This window comes from Psammomys obesus, unplaced genomic scaffold (genome assembly GCF_907164565.1).
Source record: "Psammomys obesus unplaced genomic scaffold, mPsaObe1.curated_primary_1811, whole genome shotgun sequence".
In the NCBI taxonomy this organism is placed as follows: Eukaryota; Metazoa; Chordata; class Mammalia; order Rodentia; family Muridae; genus Psammomys; species Psammomys obesus.
In genome coordinates, this window is record NW_026596046.1 from 23,730,042 (window position 1) to 23,757,898 (window position 27,857).

The following is a 27,857-nucleotide window of genomic DNA, read 5'->3' on the forward strand; positions in this document are numbered from 1 at the left end:
TATGTTCTTACACTTGCTAGACAGAAAAAGAAAAGAAAAATAAACTAAAGAGAACAGGACTAACCTGGGGTTAACAAGTCTTCTCATAGTAACTCACTTTCTCCATCATCTATTGAATACCAGGAATCATGTCAGACTATATGGAAAAAGGTACACACTCTCAAGCCTTGTACCTCACGATGTACGCAGGAAGTTTATTTTTTTCTATCAAATTGGCTTGGAACTTTGGCAAAGGCTGTTAAGTCACTCTCATGTGCCTTCTTTGAAAGCAGAACTCACTGTTTCTTCACTTACCCCACAGATTTAGAACAATGAGTAGGAAACTGTTTCTACACAAGCACTCCATATCTAAACAGGGCTCAGAAGGTCTCATATTGTACATGTTGTAAATTCACGTTAAAAGTATCTTGTTACTCATTTTAGGAAAAAAAAAAACTAGTAGCCCCTTGGGAAGGTGAGCTATTGGTTTTGTTACAAAATGTATTTGAGACACCCTCCAAATTGTGGGCCACCAAAAACTGACCCAGGTCTAAAAAAAAAAAAAGCTTCCCAACTTTTAATGTTTTATTAACCTTACACACACACACACACACACACACAACCACACACACACATAAGACATTTTTAAGTATTGTCAATACATAAAATAAATATTCAGATATGGTATCCCTGAGTAAGAAGGAACAATGACATAATTTACTGGTAAAAACGTGACTGTGGAAGACAAGAATTGGTTCTAAACTGACTTTTCACTCAATGCTCAGAGTAACTACTTACTGATTGTCTTTTGTCAATTTACTTAATCTTTGCAATTTTACATTTCTTCTCCAGTAACATGGAAATAATCATAAAAGAACCTCTATCACAGGACTGCTGACAGGATTAAATTTAGGTAAAACTCTAGTACAAAGTCTGATACATGGTAAGCACTAAACAAATCCTTATTGAATAATTATGATTTCTTCTAGATGCTAGGAATTGTATTCTTCTTATCATTGACTAACAGATTTGATGAACTTACAGATTAATCTGTTGTGTAAAGAGTTTATTGTGTGCGATTTAATCCCAAAGTAACAAACTTTTTCCTGGTTTTCCCATATACTACTGGCATCATCAAGTAAATATCATAGGTCAGCCCCCAATACAGTGAGAAGCAGAAAGCTTTGCTTTGGTGTGGGGCGACCATGCTTGCAGTCATGGGTCTTCCTCAACCTGGAGGTTAAGTACACAATCACATCTCTCTGTTTGCTCCTGTCCTTGTTCATGCTCACCAGGTACAAAGACAGGAGACTGGCCCAGCACAAGTCGGAAATAGAATGTTTCACCCCCAAAGGGAGTATGGGGAATGGTGGGAGAGCAACAATGAGCAGGTAAGCAAACTGTGAGTGGCCTGAGGTGGTGTGAAATAAATGTTTGCAAGCTAGAGGAAGAGGCGGCTCCCTGTTCTGGGTCCTTGCTCAAATTATGCATCCCATCCAGTAAGTCCAATGTTGGCCACCACTGGTTTGTTGTGTGTATTTGATCTGTAAAACCTATGCCATCCTCATGTCAACTAATGGGAGCCTCCTGTCCCAGATGCTGCTGTTTCTTAGGGTTGTGCGCTTTGCATGTCTGAAGCCTTAGCTAACAGTCAGTTCTTCACTGGATTTTAATTAATTGGCCAAACAGTTTTGGAGTTTGCAAAGTAGAAGATATTGGAGGAAATACATATTTTAGGAATATCGGATTGTTTAACAAAACAAATCCAAAAGATTAGGGCTGGATTTGAGGGAAGGACTGCAATTGAGGGAACACTGAGCCAGGAATTTAATCTGAGTTACTCTGAATGTAATGTGTCATAGTCAAGTGCAGAGACAATGCCAAACTAGTGGATTATAATGTAAGAGACATTTCTCGAACTGCAATCAGGAAAGCTAATCCTCCTCTGGCTACTATAGCTTTGCAGCTCCTTGACTTTGTTGTGTTGGTGGTAAATAATTCCTATTGCTGTGCTGTGCATGTTTCTTTGTACTGGGAACTTCCAACTGAGTTGTACCCTGTGGAATGGGGTATTTGGAACTATAAGCAACAGCTGAGCTGTGTTGCATGAAATGAACGTGCTTTTTATTGCATGAAACTGCGTTTTAAGAAAGGGGCTCTAGAGAGATAGACAATCAGGATTGTATTAAACAGTTCCAGAATTCTGGGAACACTGTATGCTGAGAAATCACCTCACAATTAGTTAACACTCCTGTTCTAATGTTTGTGTCATTTCTCAATTCTACTCTGGTATAGAGCTGTTAAGGGAGAGTGTTGCAGATTGTCATATATTTGAGAAATGAGGGAGTTCAGAAAATAATGTATTCATTTATGTTTGCATGTGCTGAGAACTTGAGGCCCAGCTGTGCAATCTGAAGTTAATACTGTTGACTCCTGTTGAAATTTTACCTCCAAAACATTTTGTTTGCTTCCTCAGTGGTGGGATCTTTCCCATTTTCAGAATAATGGATCACATCAAGGACCAATACATTGAAACTGCTGGGATCCATTCATGACTGTCTATGAAAATGTTTCCAGGAACTGTGTGGTTGACATCAGAGAAACCATAGCCAAAAGCTTAACAAATCAGGTTTATGGCTCTCAAAGACAATGCAGTGAGTGAATACACATATAGGCACTTATGTCATAACACTCTTCTGCTCTTAATCCCTTTTATAGCGATATCTGAGTCTCAACAGGTAGTTTTAGGGAAGTGTCTACATTTGTAGCTCCAGATTTTCTTTTACCTCGATAGTAAATGGTATAAGCTATATCCTTGTTAATAAGACAACCACTGTACTAAAGTAGACCGATAACAGTGATATCATCAACTGAGAGCTGTAAGGTTCTGTCCAGATTGACTTCAGATTTGAAGCTTAGAACTGGACTTCCAAATTCTAGCACATGAAGCTGTCTATCAAACACACTGGAGAAAATCATGGATGCCCAACCACAGCCTTTGTCATGTAATGGTATTCCAAAGCCATTTCAACTTAGCCAGTTCACAAACTGGCATTTTGGAATAAGCTCCACATCTGGGAGAGTCTGTGGAGCTGTTTAAGTTAAGCACTAGTTTTCAGTTATTCTATTCAGTGTCTCAGGAATTTTAATCAAGCTTTAGAACTGTCAGATATATTCAGTCCAGAGGCTAGATTTTCTAAAGGCTATCTTAATAGAAATAGAAATAGAAATGGGATGACAAAAAGAAGGACATAGAGTGTAGGGCTGAGGCACAGCAAATCCAATAGACTGAATATCTCTGGGTCAGATTCAGGCATACAGAGGTGGCCATTTCAATATGCACTCCAGGACTAGTCCACATTTTTCTACAGCAGCAAAATACCATTCAAGTTTTGTGTGTTCATTTGTTTGAATATGGTCAAGGTAGTGGCAAGGAACATTAAAATGATATGTCCTAGAAGGAACAGGGATGAGCACAATCTAGAGTAAAGTATTACACTAGGACCCACAGAGAAGCATAGTAATTGAGTACAATTACTCATAATTAACTCATAGTTAATTGAGTACAAATGCTCTTTTCTGCACAACTTTTCTTTTCACACCCTTTGCAACAAATAAAAAAAAAATGAAAGAAATAGAAAGCAGGATCAAAATGTAGAAAAAGAAAAAGGAAGGAAAAGATGTGTCTTGATGGACTAAGAATGTTTCAGGAGAGGAAAAAAACCTAAAATTACACAAAAAGTAAGGCCAAAATTCACAAGACAAGGTGTATATTGTTCCAGTTGTATACTTTCTCATAAATATACAGATAAATGACTGTAGTAGGTTTAAATAAGCATTAAGAAAAACAAGTCAAGGTGAAAATACATTTTATGAAAGATCATTTCCAAGTGAAGGGCTAGAATAATTAGTTCGAGTTTGCTTACTTGGGAAGTAAAGATTTAACAGGAAGATAAATAGATGTATATGACACACCTGCAGAAACGGGCCTTGTCAGCTGCCAAGGTTTCCTTTACTTTTCTGTTCTTCCTGAAGTCTCCCAATTCACCACACAAAAGTGACACGCAGTCACACAGCGACCTTCCTCTGCAAAGACGTGACCTGCTGTGGGCCGTTTGTTGCACACACAGACCCAGGGAAGAACTAAAAGAAACTTGAATGACCACAGAAACCCAGTAGGGGCATTCTGCACCTCCAATGCCTGGTTTCTTTACTGAAACTATAGGAAACATATCTGGAAAATTCATATCTAGAATGATTGCCCCTGAGCTTTGGTGGCTGCCGAAGAGATTTCAACAATGCTATAGTGGCAGGAGAGCTGACCCTGTCACATCATCTTACAGTGCTCTATTGTCAGGGCCATAGACCTATGTTCTCTGCCTTAGTTACTCTTACCATTGCCCTGGAGCAAAACAGCTGACCTAAAAGAACTTAAATAAGACAATTTTTATCTGAGTCCCATGTTGAGGGTATAGTCCATCACTATGAGGAAATCAGGGTGACAGGAATTTTAGGCAACTGGTGACATTGCATCCACAGTCAGGAAGCAGGGGATGATGGGTGCAGGTGCTTGGCTTGCTCTGTTCATTTTATTCAGGTTGAAACCTGAGCTCATGAAATAGTATCTGCCACATTTAGGGTGAGCCTTCCGGACCATCACAAGTACCTACCAACACACCAACATCATGAAGTACCGGGTTTCTATACTCTCTTTAAACTCACAGTTTGTGTGCGAACATGTCTGAATATTGTGGAACTGTTATTTTCCGTGTAGAGTCTAAATTTGTGTCAGAATCCGTCTGACTGACGAAGGAAAAGAGACCCTGACTAGTGAAGTCTCATAGACGTTGCATATGCGTATTCTCTCAACCCTGTTGTTGCTGCCTTGTGAGTTCACATACAGATGCCCGCCCTCCTCAGAGATGAGTAAAGCTCAATAATGGATATTACTATTTCCATTCTCCGCAGGGACACAGAGAAGAGTTGCTGGATTCTGTGTTCTGATATGTTAATATTTACCCATGAAAGAGAATCATGGTTAATGTCTCCGAGAAAGGGCTCCTTTTCTTCAAATAAATAGATAGATGAGAAGATAGATGTGCACCTCACCAGTGCAAAAAAAAAAAAAAAAAAAAAAAAAGGAAGGTAGTATGCACTTATTTTATTAAAACAAAAGGGAATTTTTATTGTTGATATTTCACTGCACTAGTTTCACAAAGAGTTAGCTTTCAATCAGTTGAATAGCTGATTTCACCTAGTATCTATAGGATTACATTTCAGTAGTTATAAATATTTAATATCATCTTAGAGAACTCAGCAACAGCATAGTAGTCATTGTTAAATTAATAGAAAGGCTAAGGCACTCAATTCTGTGCAATTCAAGGTTTGCTGAGGAAAAGGAGTGTACCATTTCAGTGCAACACACAGGTGGCTGTTCAAGATGGATCAGGACTTCCATGAGTCTTACTGTCTTTCCCCCATATCCAATCTTAAATTAGCATCCTCATTTACACAGATATAAAATATACAAATATGCAGTAACTTCTTGAACTACTGTGTACTGCACAGTACTCTAGTCTTTTCTCATATGCATAAATTATTTTTCCTACAGGTGAGAGAAATACATCTGAGGTTAATGTTAAATGACTGGCATGGTGAGGAATTTACTGAAAATCATAAAATAAACTGGCTTATGTCATTTTTTAAATTTTTTTCACAGTTTATTCATTATATATTGCAATTGAAGCTCTCTCCTTCAACTCATCCCAGCCCTATCTCCCTCTGTCTTTCCTCCATCCTCTTCCCCTAGTCCACTGAAAGGACGAGTTCTCCACTATTGCCATCTGCCCCTAACTTATCAAATCTCATCAGAACTGCCTAGATCCTCATCCTCTGTGGCCTGATAAGGCCTCATTGACAGGGGCAAGTGAACAAAGAGCAGGCAACTGGATTCATGACAGAGGCAGCCCCTGCTCCCCTTACTCAGGAATTCACATGGAGACTGAATTGTCTATAGGCTGCATCTGAGCAGAGGGTCTAGGTCCTCTCCATGCATGGTCCTTGGTTGTTACATCAGGGGAGCAGGACCCCCTGGGCTCAGATATTTTAGCTTTGTTGTTCTATTGTGGGACTCCTATGCCCTTCATGTCCTTCTGTCCCTGCCACCTACTTCTTCCATAAGACTCCCTGCATCTGCCTAAAGCTTGGCTGTGAGTTTCAGCATCTGCTTTGATCCCCTGTTGGGTGGCTCTTGTTTCCTCTGTTCAACTTCTTCTGGTGTCTATCTTGTTTGCCATTCTGAATGAGATTTAAGCACCCTCCCTAAGGTCCCCCTTAGTATTTAGCTTTTGTAGATTTTAGGATAGCTACATTATCTTATCTTATCTTATCTTATCTTATCTTATCTTATCTTATCTTACATTATATTGCATTAGATTATGTCATATCATATCATATCACATGGCTAACATCCACTTATCAGTGAGTGTGCACCACACGTGTCTTCCTGATTCTGTGTTACCTCACTCAGGATGATCTTTTCTAGTTCCATGCATTTGCCTGCAAATTTCATGATTTACTTGCTTTTAATTGCTGAGTAGTATTCCATTGTGTAAATGTACCACAATTTCTGTATCTATTCCTCAGTTGAGGAATATCTAGGCTGTTTCCAGATTCTGGCTATTACAAATAAAGCTGCTATGAACAGACATTAAAGGCCTGAGGAGAAATAATCTGTGGAGCAATTAACATAGAAATATTCAGCCACTGAAAGTAAAGAAAGAAGAAAAATCTACATCACAGGAACTGACAATAGGCTTGGTGGAGTACATTTGTCTGTCAAATATGCAATATGAACATGAGTGGATTTTGCTTATCTATGTTACTTAAAGTCCCTAGTCTTTAGACTACATTAAGCTGCACTTCATTTGCAAATCTTTCCTTGAAATATTCTTTTTCGGTAGCAACTTTTTTCTGAGTTTTTTTTTTTCTTCATGCTAAGAAGAAAAACCCAATGGACAAAAGCAATTTGTTTTCCTCCCAAAATTTTCCCACCAGTACATTCCATGTCATTTTCACTCTGTCAATTCATTTAAACTTTAGCATCATGACACAGCATTCCTATACCAGCATAACTACTTCTTGAATAGCTCTGTTTTGCTTAAGTCATTTCTCTGGTCTTCAGTCTCCCAGGGATCAATTAGCTTAGCAAAATATCAGTTAGGTTTTAACATCTTCCTGTATGGAAGTGGTGCTAAATTTGAAACACCGCCAATGGGCGAAGCAGTGAAGAAAGCTTAAGAAGATAATAGATAGTGGTGCCTAAAGTCAAACAGTGCAGGAAAAGATCAAAGAATAGCATTAAATAAATAGAAGACTAGAATAGAAATGGATCTTGAGTGTCTCTTTCTTTGCTCATTTATAAGATGAGCTTTTAGACTCCATTTGCACCTAGCAATCAGACTAACTTCTTTGGTCTATGTTATATCATATATCTGCTTCTGACAATGAAAAACCCAAAGCAAATTACTGGTAATTTATTCAAATAGTATAAGAAGGGTGTGTGTTGGGGGGAGGGGCGTAGAGTCTTAAGGTGGAGGTACCTAAACAGAATTGTTAGAGCAGACAAGAGTCCAAAGTCTACCTTTTGAAGCATTGACTGCTACACCACTCCTACAAAGTCAAACAAGATCATTGGCAATCTCTTGAACATTCTCTGTGGGTTTCTGGACTTTGGATTCTGCTTTCTTAATGGAGAGCATTGTCTTTCACTTTCTTGGCATTTCATTATTTCCATTAATCCCTGAAGTCTGGGTACATTTCTTCCATGGTGGGAAGATGGTTTTCTCTGGAGTTTCAAATTCTTTGTTATCTGTTCCACGTCAAATCCCTGTTAACTGAACTCTTGTTCTCATGTTCCACTATTTCCCACTGTTTTTACCCTTTGCAGCCTTCCACCTCCTATATTCTTCTTAATTTCAACGTAAGAGCAAAAGGAAAAACAACTCATCATGTCAAAATATTGTAACTAAATACTGATCCCCTTCTTTTGTGTCTATTTCCTCTTTTACATTCATTTTCTATCACGATTGAAAAAAAGTCTTACTTATCAATAATTATCATCTACAAAAAAACATTGATGAATAAAAAATGCTTGTAAAGATGCCAGCCATCATTTTTGTCTATTGTCTTAAGGTTTCTATGGCTATGATAAAACACCAGAGCCAAAGCAGCTTAGAAAAGAAATCATTAAATGTGGGCCTCACGGTTCCTGACCATCAGGACAAGGAGCAGGGCAGCAGGCAGGCAGCTACTGAGGCAGTAGTTGAGAGCTTACATCTGATCCATCAGCATGATGCAGAGAAAGCTAATTGGAAATGGCGTGGGCTTTTGAAACCTAAGCCCACACATATCACACACCTCCTCTAGCAATTCCATGCCTTCTAATCCTTCTCCAAAAGTTCTCTCAACTGAGGACCAAGTATCCAAATGTATCAGTCTCTGGGGAACCATTTCCATTTTAATTATTTTATTCCTACACAGTTTTATTGAAAAAAATTAAGACAGTGTCTTTTGGTCATGATTGCTCTCCCCCGTATCTCCTTCCAGACTCTTCTCACCCACTCAACTCCATCCCCTTTCATTCACTTTCTCTTTGATAAATAAAGATAAACCAAGAAACACACACACCTCAAAACCACAAAATTGATAGCTAAAATACACAAGCAAAAGACCAATACATTTTTTTTAATGCCCATAGAAAGCAATATGAGACAAAATGAATACAAAAACACTGTTGACTTCATTTCATGTTGGGTGTCTACTCCTGCGTATAAGGCCTGCCACGAACTGTGGTTCATATACTGAGTAAGTCTCCACGGAAGAAAACTGTGTGTGTGTGTGTGTGTGTGTGTGTGTGTGTGTGTGTGTGTTTGGTGGTATAAATTGCAGATAGCTCCTTGATTAGGGGTGGGAGCCCTTGTCCACTTTCTTCTCTCAGCACTCATACTCAATCTACTCAATCTGGCTTCATCCTATACAAACCATCACGGTACTGCCGCTCCCTTTGTGAGTTCGTATGAGCATCCGTCCTGTTGTGTCTGGAGAGCACTCTTTTCTTACTGTCATCCATTCCCACTGACTCTTACACTCTTTCTTACCTCCTCTTCTGCATATACCCCCTCATCTCTGCTTCAATAAGTTTGATAAAAAAAAAATACTTAAAAATTAGGGCTCTAAAACACTCTCTTCATGTTGTTCAATTGTGTGTCTCTGTGTTAGTTCCTATCAACTGCAAGAAGAGGGTTCTCTGTAATGGCTGAGCAAAACAGTGCTCTAAGTGTATAGAAGTATGTCATTAAGGGTCACTTTACAGAATAATAGTTGGTTTCCTGTGGGGGCTGTTCTCCTTCAAACCACTGCACCTACATTTGCTCAAATGTCAACAGTTTTGGTATAGTTTGACGGTAGATTACTCATACAATTAGAGCATGGACCATTTATTGAAATTACAAAACTAAGTCAGAGAGAACGAGAACTATCCAGAAGAGTGGTTTTATTGCATCAACACATAAAAAGACTGATAACCTATCACATAAAGTTAACATATATGAGTGTTGGCTTTGAATACCGTCAACGAGGCATCTAGTCATTATATCTGACAAGTGTTGGCACCTGATCAACAGATGGTACTAGAATTAAAGACCAGCAAGGTGTGTAAGGAGCTTTTGGCCTGTATAGTGACTGTATGGCTAAGAAGTGCTGAGACATGAGGTAAAACAGAGTATAAATCAAATGGCTACCTCATTTACTCAAAGCACACACTATTTCCAAACACTACCTATAAAATGAGGAAAGTGTGTGTGTGTGTGTGTGTGTGTGTGTGTGTGTGTGTTGTATAGTGTAAGACCATGAGCCCTGAAATCAGAACTGTAAGTCATGATGTTTGTCTCATGTGGTCGTTTATTTACTCTGTGTAGGGTAAGCCACTGAACACTAATCTCACTGAATTTTGGTTGTACCAGATTTTTAAAGGCCTATAACAGCATTGATCCCTTGATAGTCACACCATGACAATCAGATAATTCCTAAAAGCGCTTTATAGAATGTTACACACATAGAAAATGGTGTCATTTTTAGTTTGCATTTGTGTTTGGTAATTTAGCCTTTGACTTAATTTTCCTGTAGTTAAGGGAATTTTTTCCCCGCATGTAAGTCTTAACACATACATCACTAGAGCTATTTAAATATATTCTGTCAATAAGATAGCTTTTTAAATATGTTTGGGGGTAACTGAAGAAACTTATATGGATCATGTCTCTATTTTCATAATACTATAGAACATTTCTTAGTGTAATTTTAAAAATCAAGATGTCAGCTTTAAGCAAAGCTAAAATATAAATTATTTTACCTACTTTGGAAAATTCTAAACATAATATTAAATTCTTTTTTTTTATAAAACTTAAATGCTTTGTAATTCAAGAAAACTTTTTTTTAGAAAGCATTGACAAATGATTTCTCAAACAACTAACTACTCTTGCAAATTTTCTGCCTGTAATGGTCTCAATTTATGATTTTTTTCATTAGCCTATTATATTCGGATGTAATTCTACATAGGCATTATTAGCTAAGGACGTTTCAAGTGTTTCATTTTTATAAATGTTTTTTTTTTTTTGTCTTAGGTAGGACATAATCATGGTACCTTCTGACTAACCCCAAAACCAAAGTACACAAACAAGAGAGGTTCATTAATGAATACCATTTTAAAAAATAACTTTTAGGAGGTGTGTTTAATTTTTTATGGCCTGAAATTCTGCATGTTAGGAAGGTACTAATAAACCATTCAACAAAAAATGTTAGGGTTTGTTTTATTTTTTTTATCAGCAAAATGAAAAAAAAAAAAAACTAGTGCTTATATGCTTCCTTTTTATCACACCACAACCCTAAATTAACTCTGGGGAAGAACAGAACCGCACAGATTCTTCAAATCCATTTAATATTAACGCAAACATTATATATTCCACAGACCTTTGTGCTTGTCAGACTCTGATGTGTACTGCCTAATGATGGCATGCCGGGGCGAGATGCTCTAATTTCCTCAGATTTGGGCAGATGAATAGAGAGAGTGATGAGGTCACTGACCTGACATTCAGAGCCTGTTGAAATAAGTAAATTATTTAAGTGTCCTACGCAGAAGGGATGAAGAACTACTGCTGAGAATACAGGTAAAAGGTGCCATTTTGGCAGCCCTGAGATGTAAACAAAGACATCTAACCATCCAATGACACCTCTCAAAATCATTAAGAATTTTTTTTTTTTTTAGTCAATAAAGAGAAAAGTGTCATAAAATGAAGATGTTAGACTATACAATATTATGCTTTGAAAGGGATTAACACTCTTTGGAAGAACAAGAAGTGGTATTTTATCCTCTCCAGTTGGAGGAACTGTCCTGACCCTTCCTCTTCCACTTCTCTTCTGAAACCCAATGCATGCACTGTATAAAATGCTATGGCCAGGTAATGAAAAATTCCCTTGCTTTTTTCTTACCTCAGTCCACAAAAACAAACGTATAATCCTTCAGCTGAAACAAATGCTCTCAGCTGAAGTAATCAATAAATGTTACTTCATGTGAACAGAAGATGTAATGATGATGAATAACCCTCTGCATTTGCAAAGATGCTGTGCTTGGTTGAATACACTCTTCAGTGTGATCACCCAGGTTTCTTCTATAAGTAATGTGAGTAGATGCTTATTCTCCGACTCTTTGCTGATAATGAAAGAGTGCAAAGACCTTAAGTGGTTAGTCTGCCAACATCAGCCAGGATCAGATCTCAAAACTTAATCTGGGCCCGGAAGATAGGGAAGATATACGGCAGAGTTCTTACATGCCTAAAGTTGTGGTTACAAGAATCCAACTGAGTATGGGTTAGGAGGAGAGATTTTTTTTCCAAGACAATTATGCTGAAACAAAAGAGAGAGAGAGAGACTAAGGTAGAGGAGGGTAGGGAAGACAAGATGTCCTTAGGCAAAAGGGGAAGAGCAAGGCAGCAGCAGTAAGGGAAGGCAGTAAGAGCATTCAGGAAGAACGTGTCCTGGGTGTGATCACCCAAGAAACTGGTGTAGGATAATAAAGTTGAAGGTGGGCTTGTCCACAAGACTGTGGAATTTCAGTCAGATGAAGAAACAATGGAGAAAACTTTATAATGTTACAAGCTGTTTACTTTTCACAAAATTCTCTTCTCCTGTAACCCAGAAAAATAGCACTGAATATAGAGATTTCTTTTTCTAAAATGTTATGCTCACATGGAACAAGGCACATCTACTATTTACCACACCTTTTCACCTGCATTTTCTCACATAATGCTCAAGACAACTTCTACCAGTTAGAAGAAAACTGCTTCTGAATTGAGGCAGATAAAATGCTTTCTCTTTTCCAAGCATCTTAGATGGCAGATCCAAAATTAAAAACCCAGGTTTTAAGATCTCTTTTCCAAGTAGGCTTTCTTTCTTATTAGGTTCCTTTTTTTTCTAGCAAAAAGTAGTTCATTCACATTCCAGAGAGAAGAGAAGTGTTCATACTTGGACTCTGTTTCTCTGGTATCTTTTATATCTTGTCACAATGCCCTGATAATTCTCTCTCCCTCTCTCTGCCCTTAGAATTGTTTTATTATGTATTTGGCCAAAGGTTTTTGAACATACTATCTCATTGCATGATGGGTCATGAAATAAAAGACTGACGGTGTTAGCGTAGAAGTTACATTCTGTCACAGTAAGTTTAAGAGCTGCAGAGAGAAGGGGAAGGAACGAGAGCGAAAGTTTTAAAAATATATGTTTTCAAAACCTTCCTACTAGAAGTTGAAGCATCCCTGGGGTAAAACTTGGAAGAGATGGTCCAGTTACACTTCTGTTTTCTTGTCCATGCTTTGTATTAAAATGGGTGCAGTGACCTGGAAGTCTAATTACCACTCTCCAGATGCCTGTTTCTTGGGTTGCTGTTAAAAGAACTGGGACTAGTTGGTAACCATCCTATCAATCAAACCCCATAAATAACCTGGGCACTTCTGCTGTTGCTGTGCTGCAGAAGTTAATGAACACTTAGGAAGAAGAGAGTCATGCACTACAAACTCCAAGTCAGGTTAATGCAAAATGGAAAAGTCAGTGCTGAAACTATTAGAAGGAAAGTCAGGCATCCAGAAGCATCCCTTCTGCTACTGCAGAGGTACAGCTATCTGCAAACTTGGAAATGCCTCATCCTCTCTTGCCAGAAGAGCGGTGGGGTGGGGGACACTTCACTCTGAATTCTGGAGATTGCACAGCATGTGAGGTCACATGAAGGAGCAGAGAGAGGAAATCTGCAAGTGCAAAGAGATAATAATTCCGCATTGAGCGGAATTAGAACGAGCCAAGAAGAACACTGCTAAGGGAGCTGTGGGAAGGCTGGTCTGTTATCAGGGAAGTTTCTCTGCTCAGGTGCTCTGGCAGGTGCAAGCAGGAAACCTCAAAGTAGACGAATTCAGGCCTCTGCTGAGCAAAATCAGCCACGCCCTCCAACAAGGAGGCCACAGGAGCAATGGAACCCGAAAGGGAAGCACACCTTTCCGCCAGGGTTGTTCAGCTTATGAAACAAGCACATGCTTCAGAGTCATTTTAGTGAGAACGGAGCAGAACAAAATTCTTATAAAACGCATTGATGCTCAGGTCCAGTGCAGAATACTGGAATCTTCTGAGGGCACATTTGATATTTGGGATGGATGAGTCCATAGACAATTAAGTTCACTTACTCAAACTAAGTTTAGTAATAACCACTGCTTGAGAGAAATTTTCACTCTTTAACATATTAGTTATATTGGATTGAAAAATACTTGATAGACCAAAAGTAACAGACACCCTCTCGTTTTCAATTTATCCTCATGGGGATTCACATAAGGATCCCTTCGTGAGCTATCCCTGTGAGGCAGGCAATATTCTCTGGCCACCATAATGTTTAGGATGGAGTGGATAGTCTGGTCATTTCGGCAGAAAGAAGGATGCAGATTCTGAAGTTGAGGCATTATCTCCATTTTCATTAGAGTAGCCTTCGGAGCACAGGGGCTGCCTGGGAGAGGAAAGGGTAAAGAAGGCGTTCAGAACCTCGTTTCCGCCAGGTGAAACTCATCAAGACCCTCATTTTAGATTGCTACACATTGCTGAAGGCAAGGCGCCACAATTTCTCTGGTAGAATATATTATTCAAGTTGCAGGCCTAAAATCAAATTATAGGAAGAAGTCCTGTGGTGTAGAAAATTTTAATTAATTAGAAATTTGTGTGTCTTCGTGAAATTCATGTTTTCCAGTAGATAAACCAGACTAAATAAAACTATGTGCAAAGTCAGGCGTTCGCACAGCAATCCCTAGGTATCTACGCCCTCCTGCAGAATAAAAACTGAGCAGGAGCCGCTGCCTACTACCTGGTAATCCCCACTCTTTGACCTTTCCTTCCTTCCCATAACTGCTGGTGAGTCGAGGTCTTGATTTAATTAGTGTTCCCATCGGGAGGCTGCTAAACCTAAGAAGCTCCATGCCAGGCTTTTCTACACACAACACGACGGTGCCAACCTCCACCTTTGCAGCATAAAACATTGTTGCATCCATGGCGATGACAAATGCTGTGTCATCCTAATATTTGATACCTTTGCTATAAGAGCACACGCGAGGGCTAGGAAAAGCACCTCTTAACCCAAACACGATCTCTTCCCACACTGTCCTTGTGGTCATCCCTTCAAGGACTATAGCGTGCCCCCATCACCTCCCACCATTGGGGAAGCTACATGGAAGGCTGGTAGGGCATATGCTGACTCACCCTTCCCTCTCTTCTCTTTGCAGCTCCAACGGGAAATCCGTGACATGGGCCCAGAATGAGAAGAGCAGCCGGGGGCAGCACCTGTGGCAGCGACTGTCGGTCCACATCAACAAGAAGGAGAACCCCAACCAGACAGCTGTCATCAAACCCTTCCCCAAGAGCACGGAGAGCCGCGGGCCAGGGGCGGGGGCGGGCGCGGGCGCGGGCGGCGGGGGCTCGGGCCCCGGGGCAGCGGGCGCTGGTAACGCAGGATGCGCCGTGGCTGGCGGCCCGGAGCCGCCCGACGCGGGCCCCAAGGCTCTGTACGACGTCGGGGAGGCCGAGGAGCGCTTTCCCGCGACCGCCAGGCCGCGCTCGCCCTCGCCCATCAGCACGCTGAGCCACCTCGCGGGCTCGGCGGCGGGGCGCACAGACGACGACGCGCCGTCGCTGCACTCCGAGACCGCGGCTCGCAGCAGCTCATCCCAGGCCTCGCTCATGGAGCAGATCAGCAGCGTGGTGACCCGCTTCACCGCCAACATCACCGAGCTCAACTCCATGATGCTGTCCACCGCGGCGGCGCCGGGGCCTGCTGGCGCCCCCATCTGCTCCTCTTACCTGATTCCCAAAGAGATCCAGCTGCCCACGACCATGACGACCTTCGCGGAGATCCAGCCGCTGCCGGCCATCGAGGTGACCGGAGGAGCTCAGCAGGCCGCAGGGGCATCGCCTGCCCAGGAGACGCCCGCAGGAGCTGAGGCTGCCCCAGGCAAAGCGGACCTGGAGGAGCTGGTGGCCCTCACTCCGCCATCGCCCTTCAGGGACTCGGTGGACTCGGGGAGCACCACCCCAAACTCTCCGGTCTCTGAATCGGCCCTCTGCATCCCATCCTCTCCCAAATATGACACTCTCATCATCAGAGATTACACGCAGAGTTCCTCGTCGTTGTGAGACACTGGAAACTTCCCCAGGATAGGCGTGAGCAGCAGACCTCGGTGTTCACACGTGGGCGCAGCGACACCCATAGTCACCCCAACAGGGAACCTGAGGTGGAAGAGGCCAAGGGCACACACAGTGGATACACAAGATCAATAGTGCTATTTCACGACAGCCGATGACGACACCAATTACACATCTTCTGGCAGATTATCTTCTAGTGGCCTTAGAAAACATGGGCTTTTAAGAAACACTGCTTCTGTTTGTGGAGCGCTGACCGGGAGAGGCTGAAGCAGTTACAATACCAAGTGCTTTGCTCTGAGGCAGCAACAGTGTGAAACACCCTGAGCGGTGAAAAGTGGAGTTAATAAGCAATTGTAGACAGTATTGTTTGTTTACTTCATTTTCCCAGAAGAGTCTGAGTCACCAAACATTGAATGTACATTTTCTAAAAAACTCAAAAAAATCTGGGACCAAAAAGTCAACCTTTCTGTTTTTTTCCTTCTTTCCCTGGTCCCTCCATGCAGACCTTGAAAAGCTAATAATAGGGCCCAGTTTTTACTGGGCTTGTGAGTCTCCTACGTAACACAAACGGGTAGTGAGTGTTGTGCTAGCGTACAGAGAGTTTCTAGCAAAGACTTTGAAATCGGGCTGTGAAATACTCTTCCAAAAGCCTGCATCCTGGATTCCGCTTAGTTATTTCGGATTCACTTCCATTAACCGAGAAAACCAGTGCAAGATTTCTGGACTCTTTCACCATGTTGCCAATCAATCCTGGAGTAGCAAAAAATAAAAAATAATAATATTTTCTGGAACACTGTTTTGTAATTCCCTCACTGGGGTGCATTGTGTAGCTGGAAATTCTCTTTGTAATAATAATACATGAGCTATAGCCTGGCTCTCTCTCATGATAACACAGGCACTCCTCCTTATAAATGCCCTTGTGTTAGTGTTGCCAGCTGAAATAGTAAGATGCGCAATGAGCTTCCTCATTCGTTTCTTTTGAGAACCTGATATACAAAGAGATCCTCTGTTGTTGGTGGCTGTCTTACCCCAAGTCCCACCTCTGGAAGAGTAGTCCATAGACCCCGTGAAGATGTTATAATTAGAGGGATTGTTGTTGAAAATAATAATAATAACAATAACAGGAAAGTTGGCACAGCCGAACATTTGTTAATGCCCTTGAGTAGTGATTTTCTCTTTTCTTGGCTGCTTACATGGGGCAGCTAAGAACTATGACAAATGTAGATGTTTTCAAAGCAATACAGAATACTAAAACAGAGGAACCTTAATATCAACTACACAGTCTTTCTCAGCCATTCCAAGAAAAAGGCAAAGCAAATACTATCCTTTACTTTTTAAAATAGTTATTAACGTGGTTTTGTGCAATTCATATTGTCACTTTTTAAATATTGCAGAAAAGAGTTTTAGAGTTACAATAAAAACATACTCATGTTGGTGGGCTCATATAGGTAGAAACTGTAACTGAAGACCTAAAACTACTGTCATCTTTTTATTGGTCCCATTGCAGCAATCCTCAGGTACCAAATGTTCTTGACTTTTAAATAAAGATAGTAATAAAAGGAGGAGGTATCCTGTAAATTTAAAGTTCAGTTGACCCAGCCTTATACTAAAGATAGCCTTATAAGAAAGATTTGCCGTGAGAAAGAAGTATATTTTTGGCAGAGAGAAATTTAACTAGAACTTTAAAATTCTTATTTCAGTATCCTTGACAATTTTGTCATTCCTTGGTTGGCTTTGATTTTGGTTGCTATTGGTTTTGGGTTTTTTGTTTTTGCTTGTTTTTGTTTGCCATCTGATTTAAAAACAAATTGAAACTAGATGTCTATTCATTGGCCTAATCTGTCATTCTCCAGTTTTAAGTATTTATGGTTTAAAAACTATTGAAATTGCTTTTCTGACACCTGTTCTTATTTGAAATTTTAAATCAAACCTTCCATATTAACACATTAAAAGCTAATAATAATTCATAAGATTATTATCTTGAAGTGAATCAAACTTCTTTTTTAATCAAGCTTCTTAAATCAGATTTGAAAATAACATTATCAGGGCAATGTGATCCCAAGTAGTAATGAGATTTTTTCAAACAGAAATCTAGCTAACTTGCATAGCTTCATTAAAAGCAAATGCCTGCCTCTACCTAAAAATCCAAGCAAATATTCTGATATGTCAATACCCCTTTGTATCCATCAATAAAATAGCGTTTGCCTGGGGTGGGTTAGTGTCTGGTTTCTTAGATGTTAATATCTTTCTACATATGCTCTACTTTCTGAGTTGCAAATTTTGTTTCATTGACTCTTACCTTGATTTTCTGTTTTATTTTCACGTGCAGCAAGTTTTATTCCTTTGACATTTTCATCCACAATTTTCTTCTATAATTTTCATGACATTATTTTTAAAAAATTACTACATTATCAGGGATTGCACTAAGAATTCTAATTTAATGCAATTCGCCTGTGATAGCAAAGTCAACTGTGACAAAATTATTTATTCAATTAGAAGAAAATAGTTATTTTTCTTATATGTTACCATAACATTTGCCATTTCATTGAATACATTGTATATTGCAAATACCAGTAATACATCTTTGAAATCTTTTACTTTGGAATCACACTAACTCTCTTTGCTAATTCTAATACCAGGTTCCAAGTAATAAATATAATATAAAAAGAACTAAATATTTATTTTAGGGCTAGAATATAAACTTCCAAATTTATTTGGGTACCTATTCTTACTGAGTTTCCTTGATAACAATTTGTTCCGGGGACCCGGTGATAAATCAGTTGGACCCTGTGTAACTAAAAAGAAGAGTGAGAATGGTAAAAACCATTAAAGTGGCCTGAAGGAGAATTTGGCCTTGGTGGGAAAAAAAAGAAAAAGACCTCATTTAATTAAGTTTATCATCTAAGAGGTCCACTCACCTTCCTGTTAAAAAGAGTGGAGTGAGCCTGAGAAGATTGTGTTTGGCTGGGGCTAGACATAGGGAACAGGAAGGAGATCAGGAGAGGAAACTCATAAGAAAATTGACAGACTCAAAGGAGAAGGACAAGGCAAATCTCCAAATGTGCTAATCTTTGAACGTAATAGTCTTTTTCAAATGACTGACTTACCAGCAAGTAATCAGAAAGACTCGGAGCTATTTATGACTGTAAATGCATTGTACAATGGCTCTGCTGCAGTCTGTGACTTCCAAACCAGGAATAAAACACTCTTTTTAATAAAATAGAAAAAAAGAAGAAAAAAAAATCCTGTGCTAGTCTCCCAGCAAAGTGTACATGGTCTGGAGACTTCAAAGTTATTATATGAGTTCACATTTAGCAGCAGCTTATTAATAACCCTCAAGCTGTCAGAATCTCTATAGTTACCATTTACAATTTTATACTGTGAAAAATATAGATCAGTGAAAATATAAAGATATCTCAGAAGTTACTTTGAAGAGTGTCTGAGGCCTGGGAGAATTTCTAATGTTTATTGAAGAATGGGGCATGTATAAAACAGTTGGCTGGATTTCACTGATCTTCCCAATGTGAACAAATATACTATGTATATTGTGTGTCTTTCTAGAATTCAATGGCAGCTGCTGGTGATGTTGTAATTAGAAATCTATATAGAATATAGATGTTTAGAGAGATGGTGCCAATACTAAAATATTTGTGTGGGCTACAAGTGCTTGTACTTATTTTTTTCTGCACTCAGAACTGATTTGGTTTTAAAACTGTGTGCACAATCTGTTCTTCTGTTGTTGCAGCTTGTACTATTAAAATAATAGAGAATGTTAAATTATTTTGATGTGAATTGCAAATGATTTTTTTCATAAATTTTAACATTTTTATCAGCATTGTTTCGCTTTGTACTTGTATAAATGTGTTTTATTTTAGCATTTTAAAATATACTTGCCTGCTTCTCAGTTGTCTAAATCACATTATAGTTGGTGTTTGTGAAGCCAGTTAATTTTTGGAAACTATTAAAAAAGAAACTATGATATGACTTCAAGATTATTCCCCTCAAATGCTTAAAATGTTGTTCTAAAGGTATTTCCTGAGAATAGCACACACGTTTGAGTTATGATCACTGGATAATAAATTAAAGTAAAGCAACCACAAACCAAACATAGATTCTGTCCCTTTAAAGATATACATATTTACTTTAAGAAAATAAGACAGGGACCACTGAATTTTTTTTTTTTTTTTTAGCTAGGCATACAAAATACAGGAGTATTTTTGAACTTATCTGTCTGGATGCTGTTAATATTACACATACGAAATTGACAAGGTGTGTGTGTGTGTAAAACACTTGTAGACACATTTACATGTTTACTTGAGTGTCCATTTATACATATCTTTGTAATTTTGTAATTTTGTTTGTAAGGGTGGGTCGCTGCACATAATATCTATATACCTTTCCAAGAAAAACATTGTCAAATCTCCTTTTAATTTTGACTCCTAACACTTATATTTTGAATACTAATAAGTGAAAATGTCAAAGTAGAACATGTATTTGACTTGATTTACAAAAAAAAAAGGTACAGTTTAAAAATATATCCTCTCTGAGTTTACAATAGTTGGCATTTACACTCAAACATAATCTATAAAAGAGATATAAATGCATGTACTTATTATACAGAATATACTTAATCTTCAACAAGGTAGCCAATTTTCTACATTATCACTATTTGCCCTTTGTAATGTTCTATTCTTCACAAGTCATTCATACGAAATTGACCTAAAAGTGAGATGCCTGAAAAAAAATAGAGAAAAAATTATCTTCCAAAATGTAAGAGAGACTTGCTTCAACAGAATCATAGAAAACCACTCAAATCCAGTTAAAGGAAAAAGAAAGCAGGGAACACACAGAAAGATTTATCACCCTAACAACATCATATTTAGATTGGTTGGTTTAACTTTTTTACAGCTCAATTCTTTTTTTTTTTTTTTTTTTTCTTGAAAAAGCAAAAGAGAGGGGAAATGTAATGTTGCTTTCATTTCTTGCGCTCTTGGTCCATGGATGAGTGTTTGATATATAGGAGCTGTTATTTGTGGAATTAGTATCAATATATTTAGCACACAGTTAATACTCCACAGACAGTTTAAATCTGTGATGCTCAGTCTTGTGTAGAAATACAACAAGTTATTTTTAAGGTTAAAGCATATGCCAAGAAAACCTACTAAATGAGCTAACATGAAACTCTGAAATCATCTTTGAGGAAAGTTAGTAATTTGGTATTGAGTGCCACAAAAAAAAAGAAAAGTTTTTGTTAACTTCTACTTAATGCTAGCCAGTATTATTTCTATGGTCAGTTTTAGGGAAAAAAAATTTACTTTTTTTGGCTGCTGGAGAAGTGGTTAATATAAACTGTTAACAAAGCTATCTCCTCAAACATAAACATAGTATTTTTTATTGCTTACAAGACATTGTATTTCTTACAATTATTGTTAGTCCATAAACTCCAGAAAAGTGAAATTAGCTTCTCCAGTTATGTCTACATTCCTAGATAGAAGTGATACAGGAGCCAGGCGCGGTGGTTCATGCCTGTAATTCCAGGACTTGTGAAGGCAGAGGCAGGAGGATCTCTGTGAGTTTGAGGCTAGACTGGTCTGCAAAGCAAGTCCAGGACAGCCAAGGCCACACAAAGAAACCCTGTCTTGAAAAATCAATCCAGAAAAAGAAGAAGAGAAGGAGGAGGAAGAGAAGAAAGAGGAGAAGGAGGAAGAGGAGGAGGAAGAAAACTAAATTTTCACATAGTTAAATATTTTTACTCCAAGACAAAGGCATTAGTTTTAATCATGGCATGTGTCTTTTTGAGTGACAGACAACTTATAATCAACCTAGTTATTTCATGCACATACAGAAGGAGCACATCTGGCTTATTTAATTTATATTCTTATTCATTGACATTAAAAAGTAAACTTTACATATTGTTGTAATAAGATAGATGTTATATTATAAATTATACGAAGGGTATGCCTTCAAAAGTACACATTTGATTATCCTTTCTGAGGTATTAACCTGCCACAGGCAATTCATAAAAAGTTTCTACAGCTTAAAAGCTTCAAAAGCAGAATAATTCCAAATAATTTACTGTATTCACCTCATAATGTACCAGTCCTTAATATGCAAATATGCACTTTTAAAATTAAACTTGTCACTAGAGAACACATGATCCTAGAATTTACTTTGAAAATGCTACAATAGAAAACTACAAATTTGTACAATTAGTATTCAAAACCACTTGCTTTCTGATTCCACGAGGATCATCTAAGACACTTAGAGTGAAGACTGAAGTGGTGGAGCCTCTTCTCCAGTAGGCACCATCCTGAACCACAGGAAGTCATGCTCAATGCTGCTATTCATTGAAATCCTCTTTCAGGTAGTGAAGGTCTCTAACATCTTAAATCCCATCCTGATCCACATACATCACCCCACTACCAAAGAGCCTTGAATCCATCTAAGTGTATATAGAGAAATCTCTTACTTTCGAAGATAAGTATACAATCTAGTACCTCAAGAAAAGCCAGAAACAAAATTTGTGCCCACCCTTGCTAGTTCTGGCTCACCAGAATGAGAGAACTTAGTGCAAATACCTATTAATTTAGTTCTTGAAGAAATGAATTGAATTCCTAAAGAATAGGAAGGGGGCTGAGATAAAACTCTGAAGTGATTAAATGGGAATGAGTACCTTAAAGAAAGTGTTGATGGTGACAAGGCCAACAAGCAGATTGTGAAACCCAAAAGGAAGAATAATGTAATTGTATCAGTGGGTAATGTTGAGGGCAAGCAAAGTATCATCAGCCAACATAATCCTGATACACAAAAAGCAGTGACAGAAGCAAATATTAAATAAACAAAGGTTTATAAGGGATATTAACTTTTAACAAGAAATAATTCAAGCATAAAGATATTAAAACAGTCAAAATGTATGCTTTCATGGGTAAAATACTTAGATGATGAAGCAAATATTAAACAGTATGTGATTATCACTAATGTTTCAGAATTTACAAAACAAACAAAAGAGAAAAAAAACAATTAGACAATTACAATCTTTAAATTACCTTACTAGAAATGTATTTAAAAGTGTGCATGGAATCTTATGTAAGAAGTGGGAAATAGTAAGATCTGGAGAGGACAGGAACCCTACAAGGAGAGCAAAAGAACCAGAAAATTTGAACACAGAGTTCTTCCCAGAGACTCATAATCCAACCAAGTACCAGGCATGGAGATAACCTAGAACCCCTGCACAGATGTAGCCCATGGCAGTTTAGTGTCCAAGTGGGTTCCATAGTAATGGGAAGAGGGACTGCCTCTGACATAATCTGATTGGCCTGCTCTTTGATCACCTCCCCCTGAGGGGGGAGCAGCCTTACCAGGCCACAGAAGATGACAATGCAGCCACTCCTGATGTGATCTGGTAGACTAAGATCAGAAGGAAGGAAAAGAGGACCTCCCCTATCAGTGGCCTTGGGGAGGGGCATGTGTGAAGAAGAGGGAGGGAGGGTGGGATCGGGAGGGGAAAAGGGAGGGGCTTATGGGGGATACAAAGTGAATAAAGTGTAATTAATAAAAAATAAATAAAAAAGAAACACACAAAAAAGCCAAAAGAATAAAATGAAATAAAAATGGGAAAAATTAAGAAACCAAAGCAGCAAGACTAACCAAAGATGTTTAATTGAAGACTCATGTTACTCAAAAAAAGAAGATGAAAGAAACAAAGAAGAAATATATTCAAGACAAACACATGCACTTGGAAATTTCTAACTAAAATTACAACCTACTTATAAATGAACACTACCAGGCTGATCATGGTAGCACACACCTGTGGTCCCATTACTGTGGAGCCCTAAAGTATGAAGAACTGAAGGTTGAGGCCAACTTAGGTTACTTAGTAAAAACCTATCTCAAAAATAAAAGCTAAATAAATAAAAACCTTCCATGAGGGCCTTGCATATTGTCAAATGCAAAAACATAAAGAATGTGATTTATATATCTTTTTTAAAAGTCAATTATTTAATTGAAGATGATGAATGATAAGCATACAATACAATAATTGTTGATTAAATAAAAAATAATAAAACAAAACAAAATGCAAAAAAAATATTTAAAGGTATAATTAATCCTAGTCCTTTCATTTATAGACAAAATACCTGTCCCCTCCAAGACTTTCTGTCTCTGCCTGCCTTCTTTTATAAGATAACCTACATTCTGCCCAAAGTTTGGCTATGAGTCTCAGCATCTGCTTCAATACTCCAATCAGTAGGGTCTTTCAGAGGCCCTCTGTGGTAGGTTCCTGTCCTGTTCCCTGTTGTCTCCTGCTTCTGTTGTCTACCCTGTTTGCCCTCTGAATGAGGACAAAGGATCTTCCCTAGGGTCCTACTTCTTGTTTAGCTTTTTTAGGAGTATAGAGTTTAGCATGTTTATCCTGTTATAAAAGAAGGGGGAGAAAGAAAGACCTGGAGTGGACAGGAGCTCCACAAGGAAACCAGGTGAGCCAAAAAATCTGGGCCCAGAGGCCCTTGCACAAATAAATAATGCAACCAAGGACCATGCATAGAGAGGACCTAAAACCTCTGCTTAGATGTAGCAGGGGCTGTCTCTGGCATAAACTCACTGGCCGCTCTTTGATCACCTCCCCCTGGTGGGGAGGGGTTTAGGAGGGTGGGAAGGGTACAGCCTTGTCAGGCCACAGAAGAAGACAATACACCCAGTCTTGATGAGACCTGATTGGTTAGGGTCATATAGAAGGGAAGGAGGACCTTCCCTATCAGTGGACTAGGACAGGAGCATAGGGGGAGATGAGGGAGAGAGGATGGGATTGGGAGGAAACAAGAAAGGGAACCACAGCTGGGATACAAAGTGAATAAATTGAAATAATTAATAAATGAATAAATGAATGAAGACAAAATACATTAAAAAATATTTCTTGAATGTAATGAAGTAAAAGAATCAATCCACAAATTCTGGTAATGATCAGAGAATGGCAGAAGGAGAAAAGGAAGAGGAAACTAACAGGTAAATTTTTATGTTAATGAATTTTAAAATACAGATGAAATGAACAGTACTTAAGAAAAACACAAATTACGAAAATGAGAAAAAAAGAAAGATAAAACATATGACAACAATAGTAGAATTTTACGAAAGGTAACTTGCTTTAAAAAACAAAACCATAGGGCTGGAGAGATGGCTCAGAGGCTAAGAGCACTGGCTGTTCTTCCAGAGGTCCTGAGTTCAATTCCCAACAATCACATGATGGCTCACAACCATCTATGATGAGATCTAGTGCCCTCCTCTAGGCAGGCAGACATACATGCAGGCAAAATACTATATAAATATTAAATAAATAAATCTTAAAAAACAAACAAACAAATAAACACAACCAGAAGGTATAACAGTAAAATTTAGCATGACATAGAAATGCAGAATGTGGGAAAACAGAGCTATCTACTACATTTTCCCGAGGCTTTCATCATTTTGCTATAAAAATAAAACAAAGATGAAATGAGAAGAAAATTCTAAGATAGTCTCATAAACATAGATTTATTTTTAAATTACAACCATTAATGTATCAAATTATAGAATGTTGAACCAGATTTATTATAAAATACTTGCAAATAAATAAATACATCATATTCCAAAATTAGCTAGCACCTTTCTTTACAATTCAATGAGCTTCTATTATAGTTACAATAGGCATTCAGAACAAAAGTTGTGGGGCTTTACATCAAATTTTACACTTTCAGCATCAAATACGCTTTATGTACTTACCCATCACCAAGGCCAAAATATCCATGACAGAATTAGAATTATAAAAACAACTTGCTTTATATCTTATTCATAACTCATGGTTATAACGTACTGTCAGTCTTTCAAATCGTGAAATTAAGTAAACAACTAATACTTCACAAAACGGCATAGTTTATCCTAGGAGTTTAAATGCTCATTATTAGGAAATCTATCAACATATACATCATTGTCATATTAAAGAAAAACATGATTAATGTAAAACAATATTAGGATGTTATAAAGATTACTGGAACACTCCAATTATTGCAAAGAACAACATATTAGAATTCCATCATCTCAAGAGTGTAGGGGGAACAGTGCGTATTCACAGTCTGTAACTTTCACAATGGTGAAGAGTTAAGTGATTGTGACTTCGGGGAAATGACATTATTCTGATTACTTACATCTGCAATGTACTGAGCAAACCAAGACTTGAGCCCACTTTAAGATGGGAGTATTTAATACGGTGTTTAGCCCTCCAAGTAAGACTCTAGCAAATAAAAGTAAAATAAATAAAATACTTCTTTACAGCAAACCCACCTGCAGATTCATATAAAATTTAGCACAGTCAAGAAATAAAACGTTAAACTTAGCAACATACAAAAAGAAAAGCCATGTGACTTTGAACAATCAGTTTTGTCCTTTGTACTATTATAAAACCTGCTCACAAACCCAGAGACAACGATGTGATAACTTTAAAGCTCTGAAACATAAAAAGAGTGCTCTTTATTCAAAGCTTCCAGTCCAATGATTGAGTTACATGTAATTAAGCTATTGGCCAAAAGGACTCCATGGGAATCCCCAAAAACCCAGGCTAGTATCTACAGGCTGCTCTCAACAAACTGATAACAAGGCCCCATTGCTGGGGCCTGCTCAATTCGTTGAACATCTGATGCCTACATAAAGCCTTCACTCCTAAATTATGGAAGCATTGATACAGGAAGGTACTCAAAAGCCTACCAAAGAAGAAACAAACACCAAGCCAACTCCAATCCTTTTGATGTACAACACTGTCCTGCTTGCAAAATATGGTAGAGTAATGAGGCACAAATCATGGAAGTAACTAACCCATATCCAAATTGTCTTAAGGACCTCTCCACTATATGGAACCTATACCTGACCCTGACACTTACGTGACTTAGGTTAGGCGACCACAATTCTGAGACTATTAGCCCAGAGAGTTCCAGGGTAAAACCAAGTACTACTGTTCTAATTTTTTTTCCTTAATGTAGCAATAAAATAACTCCCAATAACATTTTGCTATATCATAGTCATCATCTGAGAAGCTTATTCTTGCAGCAGATGGGAACAAACACAGAGACCCACATCTAAACGTTATACAAAGAATGAGAGACTGTGGACACTCAGCCCTAAATGAGATACCTCCACCAAACTTGTCCACTCAGGGGTCAAGAAACCCTGATGAAAGTGGAGGCAGAAAGAGTGTAAGAGCCAGAGGGGATGGAGCACACCAAGGAAACAAGGCCCTCATGAGCAACATGAGAAAAGCTCATACAAACTCACAGATACTGAAGCAGCATGCACAGGGCTTGCATGGACCTGTAACAGATCCTCCAAAAATATATTATGGCTTCTAGTGTAGTGTGTTTATGGGATTCCTGAATGCAGAAAAGTATGTCTCTGTTTCTTGTGCCTTCTCTTGAGTTCTTTTCCTTTTGTTTTTTTTTTATTTTTGTTGTTAGTTTTGTTTGTATGATATTATATTATCATATTATATTAGTTATATTGTAATCCCTTAAGAGCCTGTTTGTTTTCTAATGAAAGACAAAAAAGAGATGGAGCAAGATGGGAGTAGGTTGGAGAGGAAGTCGAAGAAGTACAGGGAGGCAAAACCTAATTAGAATGTATTATGTGCGAAAAAAATCTATTTTCAATAAATGGGAAAAAAAGAATAGCCTTCATTTAAAGAAAAAAAAGGAAGAAGTATTGCTGAGGACAATGTTTCATAATACTGTCCAGAAAGAGTTCTAAACAGCAAAATTTCAGAAGATTATTAGGAGCAGACTGGATAGATACAAGTGGAGGAAAGTGTTTAAGGACAAGAAACTGTACTGCATAGTCATAAGAAAGTCGACAGAATGTTCAAAAAAGCACCATCTGTTAAAATTTATTAGAGCTGCTAGTGACAATTTAGTGAGATGATTAACAGTGGTACTTAGGAAGTGCTTGCAAGGAGAGTAGACGTCGCCTACGACAGCTACTCAGTCATGAGAGCCATAGTAACATTGAATGTTCAGATTCCTCCACTCAGGGAAAATGTTCCTCTATTCAACTTCCTCATTCTTCTCTATGGTAAATAGCTGTTTTACTTC

General features: G+C 38.4%; 1 protein-coding gene across 2 annotated transcripts in view; it reads left to right on the plus strand.

The window, feature by feature from the left end:
- Window positions 1–18,162, plus strand: part of Grm5 (glutamate metabotropic receptor 5) — a 483,320-nt gene extending 465,158 nt beyond the window's left edge. Inside the window, exons 8-9 of one of the 2 annotated variants that reach the window (XM_055623260.1) lie at window positions 1,275–1,370; window positions 14,838–18,162. In XM_055623260.1, the coding sequence (XP_055479235.1) occupies window positions 1,275–1,370; window positions 14,838–15,744 (1,003 nt within the window). In that variant the 3' untranslated portion in view covers window positions 15,745–18,162. The remainder of the gene's footprint in view (window positions 1–1,274; window positions 1,371–14,837) is intronic. The other variant, XM_055623259.1, reaches the window with a different exon arrangement.
- The last annotated feature ends 9,695 nt before the right edge of the window (window positions 18,163–27,857 follow it).